This window comes from Pyrgilauda ruficollis, unplaced genomic scaffold, assembly GCF_017590135.1.
Source record: "Pyrgilauda ruficollis isolate IOZ18807 unplaced genomic scaffold, ASM1759013v1 scaffold3, whole genome shotgun sequence".
Taxonomy (NCBI): domain Eukaryota; kingdom Metazoa; phylum Chordata; class Aves; order Passeriformes; family Passeridae; genus Pyrgilauda; species Pyrgilauda ruficollis.
The window spans coordinates 14,920,536-14,947,399 of record NW_024524377.1 but is presented as its reverse complement, the minus strand read 5'-3'; the positions used below and the strand labels follow the sequence as shown (position 1 = coordinate 14,947,399).

Below are 26,864 nucleotides of genomic sequence, written 5' to 3'. Positions count from 1 at the left end.
AAGGAATCTTTGGCAACTCAAGAGGGAATATAATAATTTTGAAAAGCTTATGACTAATACATTGTTTGGACTGGAAGTTAAGCCAAATTAAAACATTTTATTTGGCTTTACTTTTAATTTAGGGACTTACTGTCAAAATGCAAGTATTGTCCTTTCTGATCTGAGTTTAAAATAGTAAGAAAAGTCCTATGACTATCTCTCATCAGAAAATGTGACCCCTGCATCATCCTGAATCACTGTGTACTTGGCTGGCTTTGCAATGGTCATCAGGGATGAATCTGGATCTGAGGGGTTTACAACATTGACAGGCTTCACCAAGACGTGGAAAAATTGGGCAGTATGGGAGTCATTCCAAATTATTAACCAGTTTATTTTTCATCTTTGCTTTTTTCATGTATTTCTCTTTGTAATGCTCCCAGAACCTTTAATAACCAGATATATTGCCTCATCTTAGACAGCACATGAGCAGAGTTGCTAAAATCTTTCTATGAAGCTTCTACCAACCAATATTTAAGTTACTTTGGTACAGTTACTACTGTAACACTAGACTAAAATGGGTATCATATGGTGAAATTAAATGACACAGATACTTAGAAGTGGATAATTCTAAAGTGACATTAGGTAATTTAAGGTCTCAAGAAAATATTTTCTTTTTTAAATCTCATCATATTTTATTTCACCACAGTGTTTCCAGAACCAACTAAGAGCTTGGACACATTGTATTCCAGTAGTGGATATAATAGTAAAATAAAGGCACTACTGCCAAACCTTTCAACCTTTTTTTCCAATGTATTTCCAATTTATTATACCATTTCCTGGTCTGTAAACTGAAATTAGTTGAAAGGTGTTTCCTTATTTATAGGCTGCAGATTGGTGACTGTGCATGAGCTTGTGCTTTCAGACTCAACAAACTCTTTTATATGGCAAAAGCTCTTAAATAACTACCAAAGTAACTTGGATTGTGAACTCTCTCTCTTGGCCTGTTGCTGTGAATATATTTATCTGCCCAATCCTAATCCCTTACTTTTTAGCCTTGTGGACTGATTTTTTGAAAGATCAAATAGCAAATCAGATGAGTTGAAGAAATTCTACTAATTAGGATTTCTACTACTATGTCTCACTGTCATTTCAAGCTGGAAAGTTAAGAGGATGGACTAAATTAACTTCTGTACAAAAAAAAAAAAATTAATAATTCTGCTTACTTCCCTTAGTCTTTCATATGCTACTGAAGTAATCCTCAGAATTTTTCATGACACACCATATTTTTATCCCTTCCTCCATTCCAAAGTAAACAGAAACCCATTATTTTGCAAAGACCTTATATGAGTTTTTCCGACCTCAGTTCCACATCCTGTGGAGAGCCAAACCAAAGGCTTTTTATTTACATTATTTTCCTTTCTCAGCAGCTAGCCCCATTCAGTTTCACAGATCTATTCTTATATCCAGGCTTACTTACTGCTTTATCCTTCTTAGGGCTGTGAACTTTTTCTTCCTTTCTGCGTCCCAGTTTGAGGAATCAGGCCAGAAAATACTGGGAACAGTGGCAGGCAGTAGGGAGGAATTGCTCCATCCTGAAAAAATGAGTATATTAGTACTGATGACTGAGTCAGTTCAATATGCTGATCTTTAGCAAAACCTAGGTAGTTTGTTAAGGGGGGGGAAAAAAACCTCTACTCTTCTTGGAGGTGCACCTTGAAAGGATGAGATGCAATGAAAACAAGCTGCCAGAAGGAAGGTTTCTGTTTGGTTTTAGGAAAAAAAATATGACAGCATTGATCACTGTTGAAGTAGATGGAGTGGAGAGGATGTGTGCTATGGATGAGACTGCAGTCAGTATCATTTCCATCTGAAGTTAGCCCTGTTTTGACCTATAGGGTGCGTTAAATTAGCATGAAGGATGCTACGAAATTCAGTTTCTCTGTGACTGTAAGTGCTAATGAAAACAGTGATAAACATTGAAGAAGCAGCAAAAAAAAAGAAATTATTTGATAAATTTGTCTAATCTCTCTCACAAGAAATTACATCAGATCCATTTGATATCAATACATTAATTTCAAAAAACTCTCAACCTTTTGTTACTTTGTCCTTCATGCATGCAAAGCAAATTTGTTAATTTGGAATTAGTTTATATGAGTTTGATTCAGAAAACAGAATGATAGTACTAATTTTAAACTTTCTTTGATTTCCTCCTAGTCCTATGGTGGCTATGTAACTTCTTTGGCACTTGGATCTGGTAGTGGAGTATTTAAATGCGGAATGGCTGTGGCTCCTGTTTCCAGCTGGGAATATTATGGTATGGAAACTTGTCATAAATACTGAATTGGAAAGCAAGATGTAGCATTTAATGACTTCTTAAATTAAATCATTGCAGGAGACTGGCAATTTGAAACATAAAGACATTCAAATTACCTAGATTTAAAACTTTTAAGACCTTAAGTTTAATGTTTTTCTTGCTGAAAATAACTGAGTGCAACTGGCAGTTTGGAACTGATTTTGTCACAAAGAAGGTATGTCTGGATAATTCCATATGCACTTCTATAACAGTAAGTGTATAAAGCCCTCTCAATAAACTGCTATTAAGGAGTGATCTGCCTTAAAGTCCTATTAAAGCATTATCACTGAATTCAGAAACAGCTGGATTGATTTATCTGCCAGCAACAGAATCATAGTACATTTCAACTTCTGAAACCACAGATGACCTGTGTCAGGAATCAGTATTTCTGATGACTGCAAAGTTGTTTCCAAAAAGCAGTGGAAAAAGTGCAAGAAAATATTATCTTTTGTTCAATATAATATTTTTTAATTAAATACTTCTCCCTCTAAATGTTTCTCAGCCACACCTGTATTGTTGTACAATAAGTACAATACATATTTTTATTTATATTTATGGAGTTAGGCTCCAAACCGTTGAGAGGAAACAACACTGGGTGTATATTCCCAAGGCCTTCCCGTGTGAATAAAGCAGGCACATACTCATACTTGCCGACCTGTTAAGCTTTTGGCATGGTGTTAAGGAACCTTAGTGCAAAAAAAAAATCATGGCATGAATATTTTCAATGAGTAAAATGTAGCACTTTGAACACATTTACTTAGCATATGGTCGTTTTCTAAGAAGTCTTGGTTATGAGAAAAATTTTTGGTTAAATGGGAAAGATTCCTTCCCTGACTGCTTGCACAGACATTCCTTGTATTTATGGTGTTTTGCAAACAAAGGGGAAAATATTTGTATGACACAGGAAGCATAGTCTTCATGTTTTCACTGGCGTCAAGATTTTTTTTTAAGACATTTTTACTCATAATCACAAAATTATTTTCAGAATGCAGGCATAAAGCGGTGGTTTTGCAAAGGTCCCTTAATAAAAGATGTGTTATAAAAATTTGACCCAGCATCACAATTCAAATGAAGCTTTTAAGTTCAAGCAGATTAGACCTGGACCACTGCAATCTCTACATCCCCATATTTTCAGGTGGCAATTAAAGAATCTTTCTGAAAATACACTATAAAATCCAAACAGGCAAATGTACCTCCACTAAGGAAGGAAGGAAACAAAAGGAAGTCATGAGTCATAAGTTTTGGCAAGCAGATCTTGTTAACATTAGGGTGAACTGTGTTAGGGGCAAAACTGCAGGATGTTACATCCTTGAGTCTCTGAGTAGTATCAGTATGTCACAGGATGTTCTGGCCCCTAGAGCTTCTAAATTCTGTCCAACCCTCTTTTAGGTGCACAGATGAGATTCTGGACCATAATCTTTTGTCAGAAGCTGTCCCACCCCCCTCCATTTTGAGTCAGAGCTGAGCAGTTATAAGATGGAAAGGAAGATTCCATTCAGGGACAATGTAAAGTTCAAAGCATTATTATCTGTGACTGTTTTATTAAAATTTATTTAAATTCATCTGCTTTTCCTTTCTCAATAATTGACAAGCTGAATCTTCCACTTAGTCATTATAATGCAATTCTGCTGACCTCTGTGGACTTGTTGTAGCTATATTGGTAGAAGAGGGTGGAAAAATTGGCTCAAAATACTGTAGAAATGCCAGCGATTCAGAAAGAGTCTATTTTATTGAAAACTTAAGCCCAATATGGTTGTTTGACACTGTGTTGACAACAGATATTGCACATTTTCTGTTTTCATGGAATGATAAAGGATTTTGATAAAAGATAGGCTACTTAATTTTTTTTCGGTACTTATATTACAAATTATCTTCAGAAGCCTTGCTTGGCTGATCTGGGAGGCATAGTATACATCTTTAGCTCTCAGTGGTAGCACACGTAAATGATATATAATAAACTATGGTAACAAGAGTAAATTGATACATTTTCTTTTCCTGGGAGGAGTATCATTTCTTTTTTTTTCTTTTTTTTAATACATAGTATCAAACTGGACAAGATAGACAATCCCAAATCCTTAATGATTACAATGGCCATCACCTGTCTTTTTGGAGGGAAAGATGACAACTCTTCTTTGTCAGAAAGCCCTGACTTCCTTAAATAAATAAAGTTCTTGTAATACTACAGCTTGACTGCTCAATATGTGTCAGTTCCTCTTTCAAGGCAAGGTCATAAAGAAAGCAATCTTCTGGTAGTAGCAGCTGCTGTGTCAGTTTTCCATAAATTTTCATACCAGCTCCTAGTTAAAGTACAAATACCAAGGCAGGTCAAAGAGAGATGTTTCTACTGATTTCTTGGTGATGGATACTGTTCAGTAATTCACATTTATTTTGTCAAATCTGTTACCAGTCTTTGTTATAGTTAGAAAAAGGAATTGAACAGACCCTGGAAAACAGTGGGCCACTTTTCAGTTCATGCCTTTATCCTGTCCTGTTCCCCCTAGTTGCTGCATATATACATTCAATAGGAAAATGACAACATGCATATTCATATTTACTGTTAATACACATGCAAATCCTCAGCTCCTCTTTTTAAGGTGTCAGAATTAGTCTGCACCTTTACTGGCTCATTGCCTTATTCAACTGGCTTCTGGAGTTCAACCCAACAGCATAAAGCTGTATCAGTTAATTAACTTTATCCCCAAAAGCTAGATGAGCATAAAACCACTATTTCTGCAAAGATGGTTTGGAGAACAGTGAATAACTAGCCTTCGTAGCTGATTTGTAAAATATGTGTAAATTTAGTGTGTTATGAGGAAACCAAGAACAGGCAGAGTTAAACATAATTTAATTTCCTATGTGTCACTGAAGCCGCAAAACAGCTGCACTTTTTTTATCTATAGCTTTTTTCTTATTTAATTTCAGCATCGATCTACACAGAACGATTTATGGGTCTTCCTATACAGTCTGATAATCTTGAGCACTATAAGGTGAGAATTCTGTTTCTGTACCATTCTGCCTTAAATTTGAATAACACTTATATGGATAAGTAGAACTGTGAAGGAAGAAAGTGGCCCACCCACTCTCATGCTACAGTCATTTTATAGCAAAGCTACTGCCATGAAATTCTTATCTCCATAATTAATTGTGGGTTTGTATTTATAAATCCCAAAAATGCTAAATGGAAGTCCTTATTTTCTTACTTGGACAAGTCAGACTGTTCTGCAGTGCAAACCACTAGATTAGAAAAGAACTGAAGTGACAGGAATTAAAATGTTAATGTTAATAAGGTTTTGGTTGGTACTGCGGTCTGAGATATGAAAACTGCTTCATACAAATTTAGCTCTCTGATAATAAGATCATAAGAATACTAAATGATCAGAGCAGCTTCCCCTACCTAGAACAGGTTGCCATTCTTTTCTTCACATTGATAGGAAGTCTGTAGTTTCCTCTAGCAGCACACACACCAGCTCTGGATACAGAGAGGCCTGAATTAACATCCAAAGAACTTAGTGGAACACTCCTGTTAAAATTTGAATCGTGTTCTCAGTATGTATTTCCATCCGAACTCAAAGAACAGAAATGTTCAATACCAAACAGCCTTGGTGGAGCTGTCTGGGTTGCCAGGAATTAGAGCATTCTGGGAATGACATGACTAGTGCTGTTCTTCGTATGAATTGGCCCTAGAAAAGACAATAAATATCAAATCTGTTTCTGATAGTGTAGAGACATTTGTGACAGCACAGAAAGCTACCTGCTGCAAGCCAAGCATGCACAGGGACCTTTTACGGACAGATATCATCAATATGGTGCAGATTAATATTTTTTTCTTCTGCTGGTGCTTTTCAGAACACATGCAAATGATGTAAGAAAAAAACTGTATTTATTTATAGGTATTCCTGTCCTGAAGCGAAAGTCTCAGATCACAGATGCACAGAATCATTTAGTTTGGAGAAGACTTCTTAGATCATCAGGTCCAGCCATTAACCTTACACTTCCAAGTGCACCACTAAACCATTGTCCCCAAATGCCACATCTACACATCTTTTAAATACCTTTCCAGATGGTGACTCAACCACTGCCCTGAGCAGCTTGTTCCAATGCCTGACAACCCTTTCCATGAAGATATTTTTCCTCATATCCAGTCTAAACCTCCTCTGGCATAATTTGAGGCCATTTCCTCTTGTCCAGTTGACTCTTGCCTGGGAAAGGAGGCAAACCCCTCCCTGGCTAAAACATAATTTCAGGGAGTCATAGAGAATGTTAAGGTCCCTTCTGAGACTCCTCTTCTCCAGGCTGAGCACCCTCAGCCACTCCTCAGAGGACTCACTCTTCAGACCCTCCCCAGCTCCACTGCCCTTCTCAGGATACACTCCAGCACCTCAGTGTCTTTCTTGGGGGACCCAAAACTGAACACAGGATTTGAGGTGTGGCCTCACCACTGCCCAGTAAGGGGGATGATCACTTCTCTGGTCCTGCTAGCCACACTATTTTCGGTACAGGCCAGGATTCTTGGCCACCTCAGGATGCACTGGCTCATGTTCAGCAGTTCTCACCAATATCCAGAGGTCCTTTTCTACCAGAGAGCTTTCCAGCCACCCTTCCACATGGCCCCTAGTGCTGCATAGGGGTGGTTGTGACTCAAGAGCAGGACATGGCACTTTGCCTTGTTGAACCTCAGACAACTGGCTTTGGGTCATTGATCCAGCTTGTTCAGATCCCTCTGTAGAGACTGATATATATATATATACACATATATAGCCTTATACCTTGTTTCTATTGTAATGTCAGATTGATATGAAGTCACTGCTGTCATGTCAGTTCAACTGTTTGATTTGTTTTTCTACTAGGTAATGAAAGCCTTTCAGCACTATAAATAAGTGGTTTAAATTATAGTTGCTGAACTGTTCTTTTTTCCTCTCAACAGAATTCAACTGTGATGGCAAGAGCAAAGAATTTCCAAAATGTAGAGTATCTTCTCATCCATGGAACAGCAGATGGTGAGGTTTGCAAATGGCAGAACAAACACAGAGCCAGAATCACTTTGTTTGAAAAACATTAAACATCTATCTTTGATTGGGTCAGGACTTAGATCTTTGGTAGATTTCCATATGACCTATCATAAGATGCTTACTCGTTCTTAGTAATGTCAACTGTATCACTTGATAATTAGTGGACACAGCTAAATGCACTATAACTTTATGCTTTGTGGTATTAACACGTTTCAACAGACAATCTCTTTTTTTTTTTCTTTTTAGATAATGTACATTTTCAGAACTCAGCACAAATTGCAAAAGCTCTGGTTAATGCACAGGTGGATTTCCAGGCAATGGTAAATAATAGACTATTTTTCATTTTGAAAAGTGGTTCATAACTTTATCAATAAGCTTTTCTGACATTTGGCAGTGTTTTTAACTACTCTGTTCAGCTGAACATGCTTCAAAATTTGGCAATTGCTAGCTCATTTGTTATTCTTCATAAACAACTTCTCAATTTCTTCCCCAAATGATTTGTGTGCTCTTTTTTTTTTCCTTGCCCTTTACATGCTAGCAGGATTTTCCTCTTGTCAAGAATAACTTGGAGGCTTTTAAAATGAGCCAGGGAGGAGAATAAGAATCCAGCCTCCTTATAAGTGTTTTTGATACTGGGTAAAAGAGGAAGGTGAAAGAGCTGAGTTCTGGGGCCAAATTTTCACTAGTTGGTAAAGTCTATCTTAAATTGGACTTGCCTGCCACAGGCAAGAAGTGAAACAAGTGAAAAGGGTGTAAGATATCCAAATATATATCCAGAATCAGCAAAAAAAAGTTCTCTGAAAAACTTGCATGGGATAGCAGGTATAGACAGAGAGAGAAACACATAGACAAGAGGTTGCAGGATATAAAGGAGAAATAAACAGGGGAAATGTAGATCTGATTTATATGCTAACCTCTGCTTCCAAACCTTTTTTTTCTCAGGGCTAATAAGCAAAGTGTTTGCCTCCTATCGAACATACTGGTCTTCTGCCCGAGTCTGGTTTCACAGGGCCATAAAGTCCCCAAAAAGGGATAACAGGTGTTTATAGGCCCTTTTGTGTATTGCACATTTCTGCCTCTTTCGCTAATCTTTAGCAAATGCGGGTTATATCTTAAGTATCTGGAAAACTGTATGCAGTTGTAGTCATTCTGGTTCAGCTACAGTGGAATGGCAGATAGTTTTGAGTTAGCATAATTCTTATGTGTGTTTTATTTCCAGATCATCACTCACAAGGTTCATGGCCCTGCTATAATGCTGGGACGTTTTGAATAGAACTCAAACATTTAGCTGAAATATTGTTTCTTAGAGCTCAGTACTTATTCCGAAGCAAGACTCTTACCCCTATTGCCCAGGCCACACAGTTGGTCAAGGGGATTTCATCCCTGATGGCATTTTAAGGCTCTTTTGCCTGACTTGATAAACTGGCCTGTAAGTACTGAGGCAGTAATGCTTGCTCTTAAATAACAGAAGGCTTAGAAACTTTTTTTTCAAGAAGAATAAGAATATATTAGGAAATGATGAAAAAAAAATCAGGTTCCTCGTTTTTCTTGAGCCATCCACTTTCTTGTGTGTAGCAATAAAATACATTTTTTGTATTGTTTAACTCTTGCAGAACTGAAAACATGACATAAGGGGTTTATGTTTTGTTTTTGCTTTTTCTTTCAGTGGTATACTGATCAGAACCATGGAATTCCAGGCCTTTCCAGCAAACATCTGTACACACATATGACCCACTTCCTCAAACAATGCTTTTCTTTGTCAGAATAAGCAGGCTACTCAGAGCATGCTAAGGCATCTGAGACATCTTTGGGAGAATGAAAAGACAGCAGTGCCCAAGTTGTATAGTGTTCAGGTGAATTGATCACAGGAACTTTGAAATTTTAAACTTGATGTTTACATCCACTTTTGATATTGTGTATTAGTAAATCTTATGGTAACAAATGTTTTGTCACATTTGATACCTGTTTGACAGAAAAAATAAAATCTGAATGTAAAGGGTCTTGTACATTTTGTGCTGACTTGCTTAAACTTACAATCTGCAGTCCAAGAAGGGTGGTTCATTGAAAATGCACACTGTCAGATAAATATGATTGCATTTGTTAACTAGAACTGTAAAATGGGGAAGGACAAAGGAAGCAGTGCAATTACCTAATTAGCATCCTAACAAGAACCAGTTTCTCAAAATTTATTTCCAACCCTTTGTAAAGAATCCAAGAAGAGATAGGAACAGTATCTAATACTGAAGTTTGGATACTTATTGAGAGTATTGAATATGTTCAAATTTTATTCAACTCTTATTTGAAACCTTGATTCTGCAAAACTCAGTGTTCAGGTTTAAACATGAAAGCAGGACACTCATGATAACTGTCATATATAACTGGATTTTTCACCTGTATTCAAAGTATGTGAGCCATATTGACCTGTTTTTAATTTCTAATCATCACCTCAACATTCAAATTGATCTCAGTGTCATTCATGCCATACTGGAGGGGAAGGGTCAAAGGATTGTACAAGCTTTCTTTGCTTTATTTCTAGTGCAACTATTTTAGGGAGTCTTTAAAAAATGGTGGAAGCTAATAATGATTGGAATACTTGTATTCTTTTCATTAGTAATTAAATCAGTCCAGTCATAATATAAGAATATTAACAAGATAATTGGCAAGAGATCCACTGTACATTAAACAATTCCTTGGTCATGTGTTTAAAAAATTCTGAATTAGTCTACTGCATAAGAACCATGGTCTTTCTGACACAATCTCTGCTATTAGCTGTTGAGAGTGCAAAATAACCTAAAATAGACTGTGTTGCCTTCCCACAAAGCAAGCTGCTTCATAACTCTCTGTCAGAGACCAGTTGCTGCTTCTTTGTGGAAAAGCAAGTGGTTTCATTTGACTTTCTTGACAAAAACATGGGGTTTGGCCAAAATAATTAAAATGTGGAAGTGATTTGCTATGTAACAGCTTCCTTCGTTTGTTAATGGCAATATCAAATCTGATTTTCCACACATGAGAACATTCCTTAGATACATCTTTATGCAAATGTAGTTGCCAAGCTGTTTGTAATGGTTAAATTATACTTTGATGGGAACTCTTCAGAAAATACTCAATTAGTTCAGGTTTTTTTGGAAACGCTGCCAATTACGTGATGTTAATGAGCTTTTTGTTGGTAATGTAATTAAAATTCAACTGCTATAATGGCTAAAGGAAAAAATTATAGCTGTAAGAAACTTAAAATTAAGCAAATATAACATGAAGTGGGCTTAATTAGATGTTGATTATATGGTCCTATGTGCACACAACAGTAGTCTCAGAAATGTGGTTATCTTACAAATAAGGAATACAATTCAGTTGAAATAATGAGATTTAACTCTCAATTTGTTATATTGATACAACACCATGGAAATAATTGTAATGTGGTGAAAGAGAGAAAAATTAAGCTCTTGTCTGAGATGCTTATAGGTTTAAGATACCTGAATATGTAAATGAGAGCCTAAGTAATTTCCAAAAAAGCATGGTTTCAGTCTCACATAAATACCAATACATTGAGGTCACTTTCAATTTCTGCACTTTTAATTTATTTATTCTATTGAAAGTCCTCTGAGTTCTGGAAATTTGGGCAGGTAGATTGGCCCTTTGTCAGTACTGTAAGTAATAAAATGGTGCAATGTGTTGTTCACACCCTGCTCACAGGTCTGTTGTCTGAAGCTTTTGGAAGTATTTGAAATAAGGAACATTTCAGGAAAATCAGTCAAATAAAATAACAGAAGGTACCTCTTTCTCAAGGGGTGCATTAGCTATTTCCTTATTAATCTGCCCTGAGGTCTGTTTGTTTCCTAAGGCAACCATAGTACACATCTTCCAAACTGTTCACCAGCTACTTTGGCTTGTAGGCAGCAGTTGTGGGGATAAAAAAAAATTAAAATAAGTGCAGTTGCTGCCAACATTTTTCCTTCATTGTTTTTCTTGTTGTTAATTTCTCTGCCTTACACAGCGTTCTTGCCAAAGAATGGGAATATGTCTCCAGCAGAGTGTGACATTTGCACTGAATTGCTGAAATAATGTCTAACCTGAAAGCTTTGTGATAGAGCAACCATGTGTTTTGATGACCTGGGAGAAAATGTCCTAGGATGCTGTGAGTGTCAAAAAAACCCTCTTAAAAATACATCAATGTCAGATTGCTGGCTGGCCTTTGCTTATAACAGGAAATATCACAGTCAGTCACTAGAAATGGTGCAGAGCACTGCAAACCTATCCTTGTACTCTAACAGGATCACAGAATGGTTGGGGTTGGTGGGGAACTTTGGAGGCCTACTTATCCCAATTCCCTGTTCACACAGGACTACCTACATCCTACAGCCCAGGACTTTGTCCAGACAGCTTTTGAACATCTAAAAGCTTTCTGGAAGCTCTGCAACCTCCCTGGGCCACCACTGCCAGTGCTTGGTCACCCTCATAGTAAAAAAATGCCTGCTTTTCCTCAGACAGAACATTCTATGTTTCAGTTTGTGCCTGTTGCTTCTCATTCTGTTGTTGGGCACCACTGAAGAGAGGTTGGCTCAGTCTTCTTTGGAAGATATCATCCCTTCAGATACTTATGTACGGTGATGAGATTCTCCCAAGCCTTTTCTTCTCTAGAAAGAGAACGTGTTCCATTCTGCCTTGTCTACAAACACAATCCATGTTACAAGCATTACCCCAAACATTCACTGGACAGGTATTTGCCCCATTCCGCTTCAATCAGAGAGAAGAGCCTTAAGAGGCTACAGGATAGGTTCTGTTGTAACACATCTTCAGTAGTTCAAGATGAAAGGGCTTGTCCTGAGGTATCAAGGTGAAGCTAACAAAGTATGTGAATAGAAAGTATATATAACTATACTGCAAAAATGGAATATGGTATGTAAGAGCCAACACTAGGACACAACTTGAATTAAGCTAAACTCTTATGATAGGAATGAACATCCTCAAAGTCATTTGCTTCCCACTTTCAAATGTTTTAGAGGATCTGGTTTTCAGAAAATGCTGAGCACTTTCTGTTCTATTCTCTTTTGGATAACACTCTCACGCTTCAGATACTCAAACATACCACTTCAGACAGTGAAACATGAGTTTTCAAATACCTGTCATATAAACAAAGTATCCAAGCCTCTGAAGATAGGATGTATTTTTTTCTAAATTAGGTAGAGAGGCCCTTGATAAATAGCCACAAATACAATTTACAAGTCAGTTTCCTTCCACTATGAATTCTTTCTAGCTTTTACAAATTAAAACTAGAGCTGAAAAGGAAAAATTGCTTTATTCTAGGAGCTGAAGTGTACATAAATAGTAGAAAGTCACTGATTCCACTCCAAACCTGTTCTCGTCATCTACCTTATTCATGCTGTATGAGCTGTGAACCTGCAATCCTTATACTTCAAACACAGACCTAACATGATTTGTTTCACACAGGATTACTGCAGCTGTAAAGAAGAAAAGTCCTGAAGAGAAATTTAGCAGAAAACCAGTCAGGTTCTAGAATATGGTTAGTGTTATACTCATTTTACTCAGATATCAAGTCCAATTCAGACTGCATTCAATACTTCCCAGTTTGCCAGTCAGTTCCAATTACAAGGCACAGCTGTTTAGAACATTTTATAGAGTCATTTGAAGGCTCTATATTTAATCTGAATAATTCATAGTATTTGCAAAGAGCATTTGGTATTACTTTCAATTATGAACATTGTCTTCTCAGAATGTAAAACAACTAGTACATATTGGGCCAGCTCTTCTGCTTGCGCAAATTGATGCAGCTCCATTGACTTGCAGTGGAGCGACTCCAACTTATGTGAGCAGACAGTGTGGGCTGCAGCTCAGTTACAATGGCTGTGCCTCCGGAGGTACAAACCTCTCATCCCCCCCGGCAGAGAGCACAGAGCTGCGTGCTGTGGAAAGGCCTAGAGACCCCAGACTCGCCCTCCATTTCAGAAAGGCATTCATGCTCCCCAAAGGGTGCCTGTGGAGCTGTATACACACACAGACACACACTGTGTGTGTTATGTACAAGCACAGGTTTATGGATGTAATGTGGTGGGTTTTTTATGTGTGCATGTGTTTACACATATGTTCCTCCTATATTGGCTCCCATTCTCAGGAGGGGAATGCCCTTTGTGATTATTGTGTAACAAAAATAGCAAAACGAAAGGGGCTGCAGAGCCCAGCTCTCTGAACTCACAGCTGAAAAGGTTAGGAGAGAATGCTTTCTGTATAATATAAGAAAGTAAAGGGTGTGGGCCTGCAGTCATACCCCAAGATACATACTCCTCCCTTTAGACATGTAATGGATAATAATACGATAGCAATAAATATGTAATGAAGAAATACACAGAAGAATTTGGGGAGGTCACTTTTTTGAAAGAATTTGATGAGGGTTTTTTTACTTTTTACTGTCAAAAGCCAGCAGATTCCTAATTAATTTAAATGTTCAAATCTTGACAATTTTAATCAGATGGTGGTGCAGGAAAATTTGATAAATTTCAGATACAGTGAACACAATCACTCCAGTTGAATCATGAGAAACATGAAAATTTCCCGAAGGCAGGCCACTTTCAGCTTCTGTCTCTTAGTCTGACTCAAAGTATTGTCTCATTTGAGAACAATGACATAGAGGACAGTGAGCTTGCCCTTGATTTTGCCAGGAGGTACCATCTAACTTGTGTATTTTAGAAAGTGGGAGGAACAAACCTGAGTGTATGTGCATGTCTCATACACTTGATACAATTTTCCACTTTTCTTTGGAGGCTTTTCTTTGCTGTGCTCCTGAAATATAACTATAGACTCAGTTATGGCAACTGAGGGTTGCATGGCTCTTGATGGCAGTTCACTTCTTTTCTGTACATTTTATTTTCTGTGTACAACTTGGAAAACTAATAACTGGTCACCTTCTAGATGCTAGATGACCTGCTAGATGATACAGCTCTGTGACAACCTGCCCAACCAGGTGCACTGAGGTGCTCTGTCTCATTTTTTTTTTCTGGAATCATCCTACTGTAAACAAGGAACTTTATATGACACAAGAAAATAAGCTGAGATAAAGAAAAAGAGAAAAGCTGTCTGTTTCCTGGAGGAGAGGATATTGTCTCACATTCCGTAGAGACTGCCTCTCTCCAAAGTATCTTTAACTCAGCATGTAGAGGGATGAATATAGCAATCCCTGTAAAGCGTGTGCGTGTCGGTCCAGGTGCAGGAGCGGTGGAAAGGGCCCTCTGATCCCCATCTGCTGCGCTGCCCCGGTACTGCAGGACACGCTGCTGGCCTCTGCGGGAGCCGCCGGGTAACCCGCCCCGAGGACTAGGAATGGAAAAAATAAACCATTAATCTCATAGATTGATTCAATAGCATAGAAAAATTGCACTTAACAAAAATTAAACTTGATGATGTGGACTGTGTAGTGAGACTTAACCTTTCCCTGAACCCCTGCCATGGCACCGTAGCCAGGTGTTTAGGATAGAGCTCTAGGAAGGATCCAGTAAATTTTGTTTGCCACTCTAACATGGTTATTAAGTTTTTACACTACCTCGGTTGTATCTTATGGGCAATACCGATCTGGCTGTGGTCAGTCAGCAGACAATTGCCTCACTGAAGCACATTCTTTGCAGGCTTCAAGGAGCAGTGTTAAGGGAAATATGGTTTGTTATAATATGTATGTGCCTTGTGCCACAAACCAGACGGTGAGGAACTCCAGACTGGAGTACAGGCTGTCAGTAACATTCAGTGAGATGTCTATTGTGATTCCAGAACCTTCCTCCCACCTGACTGTCTCCCCTACCTGTCTCAATCTCTGTGTTGTCACTGTATGGATGACCATGGCTTTCTCTGGCAATGCTCTCCCACCAGAGCTATGAAATTGTCTCCATTGAACAACAATAATTGCAACCGACAGGCACTAGTACACATCTCAAATCTATTTTGTTTAATTTTTTTCCTTGTGGGGAATGGAAATGTGAGCAAATGGTTTATCTTGCGTAAATCTATAGTGCATTAGATTATCTTGCATATAATCTATAGAAATCTATAGTTTCACGGTGTGAAACTCAATTTATAGTGAATGTTTGACATGTAGTTCCAAGTGTGTATGAATTTTCTTACAGTAGCATTTACCAATTTAGAATTTTATATCTAAGGCTAATCAAAACATTTTTTAAAATTTCATCTGTGCTAGGCATAGCGTAGTGGGTAGCCATCACTGCAATATTTCACATCTCTTCATATTCATTATATTGGCACAAGATTACCTGCAGAATCATTCAAGGGTTTTGGGAAAGTTGTGCTTATTTTAAAAAATCGATTAAATTTATAAACTCTGATTTAAAATTGATAAGTGAAAACAATGCTATTGATGTCATTAGAATCAGAACTCTAAATATTAAATGTGGCAAATCAGAAATTGGAGAAATTGCTGCCTTGATCCCAGGCACCTTTTGCCCGCTGTTTGTCATGTTAATGCCCTTCTGTTTGATATTTACTACTTTGGACATTGCTACCTCACTCCTTCTGCAAATCCATGTTAGCATTGATGTCATAAAGTAAGCAGAATGAATGTGTGAAATTGCTTGTAAAATTATCAAATGAAATGAATAGCAAATATGATGACTTTTTTTTAAAGTTGAATAAGGAAACTGTCAGCAATGATGCACTCCTGTAATGCTTACTAGAGCTGAACAGTATATATATAAGTCTGTGCAAAAGAGGCAGCTAGGCAGAGCTCAGGATCCTCAAGGCTTGCCATAGTTGCAGAAGAGAGAGTAGCTCTTTCTGCAAGTGCCACCTATCACTTCTAAGTATAATAAGGTAAGATTTATATGAACTACCAGATATTTATTTGAGAGAGCCGAGTGCATATCTGCATTTTGTTGCCCAAAGTTTGCAATAGAGGTGAAGCTCTTTCAGCAGATTGGTGTTTTCTTCTGAGGTTATACTCATTGATACTTGGAGTTAATGACATCATAATTTAAATATTTTGATGTATTGATTATTTCAACAGAGAATGAGCTGAAAAATGGAAATCAACAGTTTGTGTTGCAGAATTAATTGAAAGAAGGAAGATTAACAATGAGAACATGAAAGACAAGCATTGTAGTAAGAATTTAAATGAGACACACAATTATTGATTTTTATATTTTTATCTTCTTTAGTATCTTCTGTAGAAATATTTAATTAATGTGAGTTTAAAATTATTCACTCCTTATAGATACTGCCTAAATATGAATCAATGAGGATTAAGCTAGAAGCATGGAAACAAATCCAGTGGGTTTATGTAGACACTGATTTAAAACTGTCCAAGACAGATTGTCACTCTGTCACTCCACTGCCCCCCTTTTAGATTAGTTTGTCTCAAGCAACTATTATTTTCTTATCACTGTAAGATCAGAAAAGGAAATTTTATAGCACAGAAGTAAAATTAAAGCCTTTCAATAGTTATTGGGATTATTGCATAAAATTTAATATAATCTTCTATCCTACTCTGGAATTCCTTAGACTAGAACTGTTGGATTTTACAGAACTTTGTACAAGGCATTATAGCATGGTGGGTAAATCAGATGTAAAATGCACCTGCCTGAAAAAGTAATTTATTTATTTAAAGAAATTATTGTTATTTGCAGACAGTTTCATTTCAATAGATATCTATTTTGTTCATTCATGCATGTTCATATGAAAATATTTCCTTTTTTTACTGCTTTTTTAATGTAACTTCATAATTTCTAATTTTTAACAGGAAATAGATACAAATGTGGCTTTTGAAAGATTTTTTTGAAAACTCAATGAAATTAAGCCAGTTAAAATTGTACATAGATAAAAAAATCTACTACATCTGTAGTAGAATATATTAGAAAACTAGAAAAATCAGGTTGGTCAAGGAAATAATATTCAAATAAATATCTCCTCAAGATTTGAGAGGTATATTTGTTACATATTTCTGGTGGTTCAAACTGAGATGCCTTAATTTTTTTCATTTTCACTCAGAAAGATTTGAAAATATTTTCATTAGCCTAATATGCATAGGAATAAAAATTTTCTGTGTGAGATTAGTTTCCCTGTGCCTTGACAATAGGTTTCCATGGGTTTTAGCAGTATCTACTGGTGACCTAAATAACTTACAGCAAATAAAACCTTTTTTCTGATTGAGAAATTAATTGATTAGCCAGCATAAACTAAGAAAATACTATTTTTCTGATCATTTCTTTTTCTCTACAACACATGTCTATATTATCAAGAATAAAATTACAATTTCTTCTTTTAAAACTGTATCCTGTTTGTTTAACTTATCAAGATGTTTAACTTACCAAGAACTTCTGTTGCTGGTTTAACTTACCAATAGCAAATACTAAATGTTGAAAAAACAAAACTGATGCTATTTTTTTAAAGAACATATTTGACAGAAGGTTAATAGTTTTTGGAAAAGCTAATTTTATTAATAAGGATTCTCAAAAATTTTATAAATTTCAAAAAATGCATTTATAGATATTTCTTTTTTAATAATCTCACAGTTTTGATTCTGAAAAATTTAGAAAGCAGCTGAAAATGCATCTGATTTTAATGCAATATCTTAATAATTAAGGAATGAAGTAGCCAGTGGGACTGTTCACATCTGAAAGTTCTATAGGCCTGAGACATTAGAGTTAGAGCCATGATGAACTGAAATTATCTCTTTACTGACTACAGTGATTTTGAATTATTTTTAATAACTTTTATATAAAACAAAAGCTTTTGGTGTTGGATATTTCATTCCACCTCAGTGACTTGGGTTTATGGCTAATCTGGATTGCAGTTTAATAAAGCTACAGACAGCTGTAAGCTAGGACTATTAAGCAGGGAAAATTTACTTATGTATTCTGTAATAGCCAGACTTTATCTGGTGTCCAAGTGCAGGTTAACTCATTTACAGCTGTATCAGCTACCAGAGGGGTCAATCAAAGCATTCTGAAATGGCCACAACAGAGTCATTTCCCAAAGAACAGGCAGAGCTTTTGTTCCACTGCCAGAAGCCTATGAAATGTGAAATTATGCATTCCTTGAGATAAACATTGGATGTCAGTGTTGCACCACCAAATTACAGCACCAAATGAAACCGTGAAAGCAGAGTTCAGTACTACAGTTAGCGTTTTAATAGGACTGACTACATGACCACTGTGGAATATGTTGGTACTGTAGCAGGCTATGTTCAGATGAAGGGGTCAACTCTTATATACCAGGACATTGCACAAGGCAGAAACAAGTCTCCAGACACTGATGAAGAAATGAGTAACACTGTCAGTAGCTTCTGGTGGAAAGAGGAAGACTCCATTGCTTAATAGTAAAATCCATCAGAAAGTATTATAGCTACACATTTATTTTCCTGAGCTTGATCAATATTTTGTTGAGATTTTGATTGCCTCAAGTATTTTGATACTGATACTGAGGTATTCTAGTAAAATATTCATATTATTCAGTAAGATTCTCTTAAAAATCAGGCCTCACAAAGTACCAGTCCAACAGATTCTTCCTAACCATTGGTAAAATGCCTGCCAATAGTCAAGCTTTGCATGTCCGACTATAAGTTATTTTAAAACAGATGGAAGAAACAGGTTTCAAAAAAAATCTGCTATGAAGGGGCAACCTACGGAGGCAGAGCAGAAGTCCTACAGCAGTAAGCTTTTTGATGCAGGAGATCACCTTTTCAGAGGTGTTCATATAGCCCCCTCATTTGCATTGCTCGGTGCAGAGCAAAGTCTCAATTTCAAAATGGAGTAATCTGCACCTTCGCTACACATCATTCCCTCATCATTTTCTAAGATTTCCTCCAGCCCATAGTATATTTAAATTCAGCCTCTTGTGACAAGGCATTTAAATAGAGAAGATATATATATTTTTCACTCAGACTGCCTTATTTTATAAATCAGTAAGCAGTTAGTAAATCAGCTTCAGTAATTCCTGCAGTGGAGCCACAGGAATAGGGTACAAATTATATTTAGTGGGGAGGGTGTTTTCTGACTGGGACTTACCTTGCTACCACTTTGCTTCAAGGCACTCATGTGTTCTATCTCCCTTTGCTTTTCAGACTGTATCATAAACCTCCATAGGAAAATGCCACGGATGGCAGAAGGGCTTTTTCAAATACACAAGTATTAGCCCAAGTACATGATGAAATTATTTCCAGTGATATGTTGCTGATGTGAACTCATTGCAACTTCTGTGAGAAAGACGGTTGGGGAGCTGCTAATGTGACAGTATTCTTGACAAAGATTTGCTTTGTTTCTTTCTCTAGTGAATGACAGCTACACTACCCCCAGTTTTGCAATAGAACTGTATTGCAGATCTAGTGCTTGCCATCAGCAGAACCCAAAGAAAAGGAGAGAACAGACCTTATCCTCACACTGCAAAAGACAGTGAGGATGCAGTTGCTCTCAGATCTCCTTGCATTCTAGAATACAGACTAGATCTGAAAGACTGGAACAGAGGCTACATCTGTTCAATGCTACCCAAGGCCCTAAAATGTCATCCAGTGGACATGAAACCCATCCTAGAAGGCTCTTTATATTTATCTTCATGTTTAGATCAACACTAAGAATGTCTCTTTTCGATGTAATTGATTCAGACATATGTAAACATGATAACATTTTTCTTTGTTGCTTTATTTCTGTTTTGACAGGCAATGAAAATGAAAAGCATTTACTTTGTTGCTGGTCTCCTTTTAATGATAGTTCAAGGCAGCTGGCAAAATCCTCTTCAGGATACAGAGGAGAAATCAAGGTAAATTCTTTAGATCAAACTTTCACAAATACTTGGCCTGAACTTTGATTTCTTACATTTTGAAGCCAAACATACTATAATTTAAAGACCCCTTTAAGCAGTATTTGATCTACCATTGAAATTGACAGGGTTTTTAATATTGCAAAGCTTAGCACAGGAATTTGGGGCATTAAAACAATGGCTACCTTATTTATCCAAGAAGACTGTGTAGTTGGGCAGTGTCCAGTCTGCTATACAGATTCCTTTTACCAGACAGCTATTAAGCAATATGCCACTTGCTTTCACTTTGTGGGAGTAAAAAAAAGTATTGTTAAAAGAAAATCAATGCACCTGTAGACTGTACTGCAACCATTGCAGATTAACAAGGTCTAAACTTTTCACAGATCATTCAAAGCTTCCCATTCTGAGCCAATAGAGGAATCTAGGCAGCTGAATGAAGTGAAACGTCACTCACAAGGCACATTCACCAGTGATTACACCAAGTACCTGGACACCAGACGAGCTCAGGACTTTGTGCAATGGTTGATGAGCACTAAAAGAAATGGGTAAGCATTTTGGTCTCATTGATACAGATCTCCACAAACAGAAACAGCCAAGAATCTAGCCAATTCAGTTTCTTGGTATCAGCTCCCCATCCCAGACCATGGATAAACCTGAAATAAGTACTTGAGGAAAATTTATGTATACAGTCATAGAATCATTTAGTTTGGAAAGGACCTCTAAGATCAAGTCCAGCCATTAACTAATATTAATATATTATTAGAAATGAGAAACTTGCAAAATCAATCAAAAGGATTTGGCTAAATCAAAGTGCAGTATCTGATATGCCACCTAAAAACACTGTCTTGGCCTCTTTGAGACAGATATTCTCAGTGAATCAATTAAGTTCAATACAAATAAGATATATAATGTACAATTCTGGGCCATTAGGCCTCAATAAAACTTTCCTATCTATGGATACTCTAATCCTGATGTTTCATTTCTGAAAAGGCAGCTGAAGTGTAAGTTTTGTTGACCACTGGATAATTTACCAGTATCACCACTATAAGTTGGCATGTTTTTTTTCAAATATACTTTGATTCAACTCAAGCTAGCAAGGTGAGAGCAAGAATAATGTACAAGTGTGTTAGTCTTGTGTTCTAGAGAAAATTTGTCCAAAAAGAATCCAGAAATATCCAGAAGAATCTATTATATTAATGCTTTTAAACCTCTGTGGAAGTCTTTAAAGTATAAAGTAACAATGTCTATACATTGCACTAATTTAAGTTCATATGTCTGAAATATAATGAATATAATATTCATCTGTGAGTCATGGGGGTTTACTACAATATTCAAATAATAACCAATAAAGCTTATGCAGGCTCTGGAGTGTACTGGTAATAATGACCTAATGATTGTGCAATTTCACTACAGCCAACAAGCACAGGAGGACAAAGAAAACAACAAAGTCCCTGACCAGCTCTCAAGGTATTCTGTTTGTCACAACTTGTTATTCGAAACCAGTTTGAGTTCATTTTCAGTTAAACAAGAAAGAGAGCAACTAGTGTTCCTTGAAATGTTACCACAATCAAAGAAATATCAATCAAATACATTATTTCACTCTTGCTTTTTACAAGGAAATAGGATATGTCTCTATGTTATTTATTCCTGCACCTGTGTTCTATAGCTATAGATGCAAGGAATGCAACAGGATGAGAATACGTTTTAGGAAAGCACATTTCAAGTAATCAAGGAGTAGAGAATAACATAAAAAGAAAAACTTGGTATAGAGAAAGGCTGAAAAAAAATAAACAAAATCAACCACATTATGTTGAAGAATAAAAAACCAGTGAGATTAGTGAAAGGAAGGTGGCCAGGAAAATTTGCAGAGAGCTGATTGAACATGATGCAATGTTCAGCCCTCAGCCCTCAGTCCCATGTTTCATAAACCACTTATTACAGAAAGGAGAAGACTGCTGAAGGCCAGAATTCTGTTTCTTGACTGTGTTTTTGGGAAAGGGTTAGAGAGATTGGAAATTTTAAATAAATAAAGGAGAAATTGAGTAAGTATTTTTGCAAAACAGATTAAAATACCTATATTAATTCTTTCTCTTGTCAGAAAATCCAAAAAGGATAGCCCAGATCAGAAAGACCCTTAACATTCACACTGTCAATATTAATAACAAATTTGTAATAATGTTTCCGCTTCATTGAAACAGCATATCTCAAAAAAAATTAGCATTACATTAAAAATGTTCCAAACAACTCTAGTTAGCATGCTGATGAAAAGTGCAGATGGTACTAAATTAGGAGGAATGGTGACATCCCAAGAAGAAAAAATAATAGAACAAGCTAGATTTGGGCAGAAATTAGCAAATTTTGAAACAGAAATGCTAGGGAATTTATTCACAGAAAATATTCCATAGCATGTCTACTTCTTAGTGCAGTTTGCCTTCCCAGGAGCCACTTTAACATAATTTTGTGTTATATCAGAGAAAGAACCACAATGAGGTGTAGGGAGGGAGAGGAGAATGCCTTTAATAAGACGGAGTTGATCAGGCTTGAAAGTTTTCCAAGATTATGACTTGGTCAGAGTGATGACTTAAAAGGTGTTAATAAAACAACTCAAAATGTAAATTTGAAAGGAATTAATTCTGAATAGTTTGGCTCAGAAATAATGAAGGTGAAGGTAGGGGGAGCATTTAACAAAGGGCAACAAAAAGCATGTCTGTATAATACAATACAGTTTCTAGCTCATACTTAATTAGTAAGATCATTCCAATACAGCTGTAATTGCTTTCCGCACCTGAAGTGAGTTGTTCAGAGCTAGTTCAGGAATCTTTGCACAAAACTGTAATGCATAGTACAGGCAACACCTTCAGCATTGAAACCTAACAATAAAAAATACATCAAGATCAATTTGAGGCACAAAAAGAACCCCTCTCTCCTATAGAAACATTAGTCTGGCAAGTGGGAAATTGGAATCAATAAAGATTGTTAAAAAGTTAAATTCTTACACAGTCTTACACAGTCTTACACACTCTCCTTTCAGCAATGCAATCTCCAAGCGCCACGCGGAATTTGAGAGACATGCTGAAGGCACCTACACCAGCGACATCACCTCTTATTTGGAAGGTCAAGCTGCCAAAGAGTTCATCGCTTGGTTAGTGAATGGACGAGGAAGAAGAGAGTAAGAATCCATCCATTCCTATTATTAAATTTTGCCTAGTATTTGGGCTTAGAAATCATGTCTGATGAAACTTTGATGTGTTTTTGATCATTCTTGCTGTACTTCATGTCTTTCTTTTGTATTAGAAGATACTCTGTTGGTGATTGACCACCACTTTACCTTATTAAGTTCAAATACAGATTAAAACCTCTTCAGTAAGCTGTTACATACTAAAAGGTCAAGTTTTATTTAAGGTCAATGCATCTAAAACTAAACCAGACCTTCTTCCTCTAACTACCACCTTTCCCTTCACATAACATTGCTTACAGTCTCCTTAACTGTCATTGAGATTATTCAAGCCAGTGTCATCTTAAATTGCTTTCTCTTTTTTTTTTTTTCCTTTTACAGTCCATCTTTTCCTCTGCAATATTTCCAAGATTGAATTTTTACCAATGTCATCAGGTGTACTCTGTGTGCTGATGATCATTCCCAGCAGTAACTAATAACTTCTTTTCCTCTTCCCGTGCTTCTCAGAGTCTCCCCAAGCTGCTGCTGCCATAACAACTATCATTTGCTATAACTTATCTTCCTTTTTAAGATGCCTCTGATTCTTTTGCCATGGTTTGCAGTTTCCTGGACACAAAGCTCCACTAATGGTTTTGCCTACCTATTATTTCTTTCATTTCTACCTTGTTCTCCACAAACTCATTGCAGATTTCTCTGTCCTATCCATTTCATGTACTGCCTCATGACTTTACATCTTTTGTCATGATGGTCTTACATTTACAATTGCATTGCCTCCAGTCTCCTGCAGGCATCTTCTGCTCATCTATTTCCAACTCTGCATGGTTAGGAGCTACACCATGCAGCTGCCACTCCCCACCTTTTAACTGTTCTGTACTTATTTGTGCCTTTAGACTGTAAGCTCTTTGGGGCAGGGATTTCAGTTCATCCTCTGATTAAATATTCTACCAGCTGTAAAGTATTATGTAAGTCTCTCACTTTACATAAATATAATAATAATAAATAATAATAAAATACAATCTGTAAGACAAGATTGTGTGTTGTAGTTAAGGAAGACTAAATAGGAAAAAGTAAGTTTTGTAAACATTGACAATTTCCTGACAAAAACCAGAGTTAAATAAATCAGGTCAACTATACAGAGAAGGGAAAACTGGTTCCCCTTCCTAGTTATTTTCAGACTTCCACTTGTTTTTCTGTCATGTTATTTTCATGCGCAGAAATAGGGTATTTCTGTATTCATTTGAGAGAAATACAACCTCAACTGAACTTAGAAACCTAGATGGGCAATTAATTGTAGACAACACTTCTGCTTTCCAGCATTTAGTACTATTTGTGGTTGAACTTGTATATAGCCTTCCTTGAAATGAACCAGTCTGCCTGTCACTGGATCCAGGACCCAGGGTGCTTCAGCATCAGCCCACCTTAATGAAATCCATCAAAATCTTCCTGTATTTCATAGGATGAAACAAGAGAGGAAAGTTTTCTAAAGCAAACTCTAGTTTTGACAAACTGGTTTTCCAGCAGAAAAAATAATGGAAATGAAATTCAAAAAAAAAGAACAGAAAAATGATCAGGATCTGATTCCAAGTATAAAATGCAACATTCTACGATTTTACATCAAACAAGCACATAGGTTTTATACAGGTGCTTTAAGTGAGCTATTTCAACCACCCTTCCAGAGAAAAAAAAATGCTGCTCTTACTAAGAATTATTAAGAATAAGAATTCTTAGAAAATATAACTTAAAGTAAATAAATAGGCCTTATGCCCAAATAAAACAGAAAAAAGCATGAAAATTTGACTGCAGTGTTTTAGTGGTGGTATTTCTTAAATAGCAATTCTTAGTAAATATACTGGTGCCTAATATACATGGCAGAGACACTGCAGACTGAGATATATTTTTGCATGTATGGCTTTCTCAGAACTGCTGGAGAGGGGCTTAGGCTCACTGGAAGGAACGGCTGAGTGTTTTGAAAATAATGCCTCAAAAGATGTTCTGACACGCATCGTGCTGTACTGAGCCATAACATTAGGCTCAACCCTTAACTCCTTAAAATGACAGGGAATGTGCAGTGTACTGGAACCCTGTAGTAAGGCCCTTTTAAATGGTTTGTTTGTTTTGATCTGCACAGTGCTGATAATTTCTTGCCTTTGAAGTTTCCCAGAGAAAGCTCTTGTGGCTGAAGAAATGGGTCGAAGACATGCAGATGGCACTTTCACCAGTGATATCAACAAAGTCCTTGATGACATGGCTGCCAAAGAGTTCCTAAAATGGCTAATTAACACAAAAGTTACCCAAAGGTGCCTGAATTTTATACTATTCTTAATATACTGATATTTAAAATGCATTTGTCACACCTGGGGAAAATACCACTAATTTTTCTCTTAGCTATTGATATATCTATAGTGTGTTGCAAACTTTGTTACAGACAGATGAAGAAGGATAAGACACTAAATGGAAATCATTCCAAATATTATTTGAATTTTTATCAATGGTCAACCTCTCTAATAATTACCTATTTAACTTGAAAGTAGTTCTGCCACTGAAGGTTACCAGAAGTAAGGTCATATTAAATTAGTGAAAAAGAAAGCTTTGCTTTGCACGGACATTATAAAATCAGAAATATTTACTGGTAAAATTACACCGAATTGATTATTCTTTAAAGACTGTGATATAAAACACGGCCCCAATCTGTGGCTTGTCATTAGGGAACAGTGCTGTAATCTGAGCTCCTGACAGTGACTGTTTGGGAACCCTGCCTTAGTTTGCCTGTAGGTAGGCAAAGCAGCATTTTCTAAATGAGCGCTGTGAACAGGTTAATATTTGGGAATTATTTGTTAAAATTAACAAAGCATTTTAGAAAGTAATTAAATGCCAACTCAAGACACATGTGAGTGGCCAGATTTTTTTAACATGTTAGATATCCCATTTGCATTATTAAAGCACCCAAAAAGACTAGTAAATTTTGGAAATCTGAAACAAAATTAACAAAAAAATTAGAAGGTGTAGTTAAAATACAGTTTATATTAAAATGTTACTATCTTTATATTTGTAGCTCAGTGTTGAAACAAACAATTTAGGAAAATAATCTATTAGAAACTACGAGAATGCTTTTCCTTTAGGAATTGTTTTTAATCTGTTATTAGAGAGAGGCATTGAAAGGTCTGTGAAACTAACATCTGCTCAGTCTTAAACAGAAAAAATATGTTCCACACATATTTCATAAATCTTGGGAGACTTAGAATATTTCCTAATTGCTGCTGCTTTTTTTCTTTTTTTTTTTTTTTTTTTTTTTTTTTTTTTTTTTTTTTTTTTTTTTTTTCCCCAGAGACCTTTTGGAAGAATACCAGTAAAAATGAAGAATAAAATGGGATAAATGAAGATCTTCATTTCTTCATTTCATCAACTGCCAGTTATTAAGAGATTCTGAAATCTGTATTCTGTCATTTACATTTGTTGTAACAAAGCTATGTCACCTTGCATGCCAGGAAATAATTGTACTATAGTTTAGTGTTGCCAAAGGTTTATATATGGAAAACCTGTTGTCTAAGGGATGGTTTTCTTAACAGCTTTAAGACTGTGAAAGTTC

General features: G+C 36.4%; 2 protein-coding genes across 2 annotated transcripts in view; both read left to right on the top strand.

Annotated features, from left to right (window-relative positions):
• Positions 1 to 9,142, top strand: part of LOC121356522 (prolyl endopeptidase FAP-like) — a 36,161-nt gene extending 27,019 nt beyond the window's left edge. The window contains exons 22-26 of the mRNA XM_041473066.1: positions 2,194 to 2,293; positions 5,255 to 5,319; positions 7,257 to 7,329; positions 7,588 to 7,661; positions 9,008 to 9,142. Coding sequence (XP_041329000.1) covers positions 2,194 to 2,293; positions 5,255 to 5,319; positions 7,257 to 7,329; positions 7,588 to 7,661; positions 9,008 to 9,109 — 414 coding nt within the window. The 3' untranslated portion in view covers positions 9,110 to 9,142. The remainder of the gene's footprint in view (positions 1 to 2,193; positions 2,294 to 5,254; positions 5,320 to 7,256; positions 7,330 to 7,587; positions 7,662 to 9,007) is intronic.
• Positions 9,143 to 26,663, top strand: GCG (glucagon). The gene is made up of 8 exons (XM_041473065.1): positions 9,143 to 9,194; positions 12,787 to 12,859; positions 20,003 to 20,103; positions 20,487 to 20,648; positions 21,517 to 21,570; positions 23,135 to 23,272; positions 25,432 to 25,575; positions 26,604 to 26,663. Exons 2-8 carry the CDS (start codon positions 12,857 to 12,859, stop codon positions 26,626 to 26,628), a joined length of 627 nt encoding a protein of 208 aa, XP_041328999.1. The 5' UTR covers positions 9,143 to 9,194; positions 12,787 to 12,856; the 3' UTR covers positions 26,629 to 26,663.
• Positions 26,664 to 26,864: the final 201 nt, after the last annotated feature.

Coding starts and splice junctions, on each gene's coding strand:
- GCG (XM_041473065.1), top strand. Junction 20,104..20,486: donor GATACAGAGGAGAAATCAAG/GTAAATTCTTTA, acceptor AACTTTTCACAG/ATCATTCAAAGCTTCCCATT. Junction 20,649..21,516: donor ATGAGCACTAAAAGAAATGG/GTAAGCATTTTG, acceptor ATTTCACTACAG/CCAACAAGCACAGGAGGACA.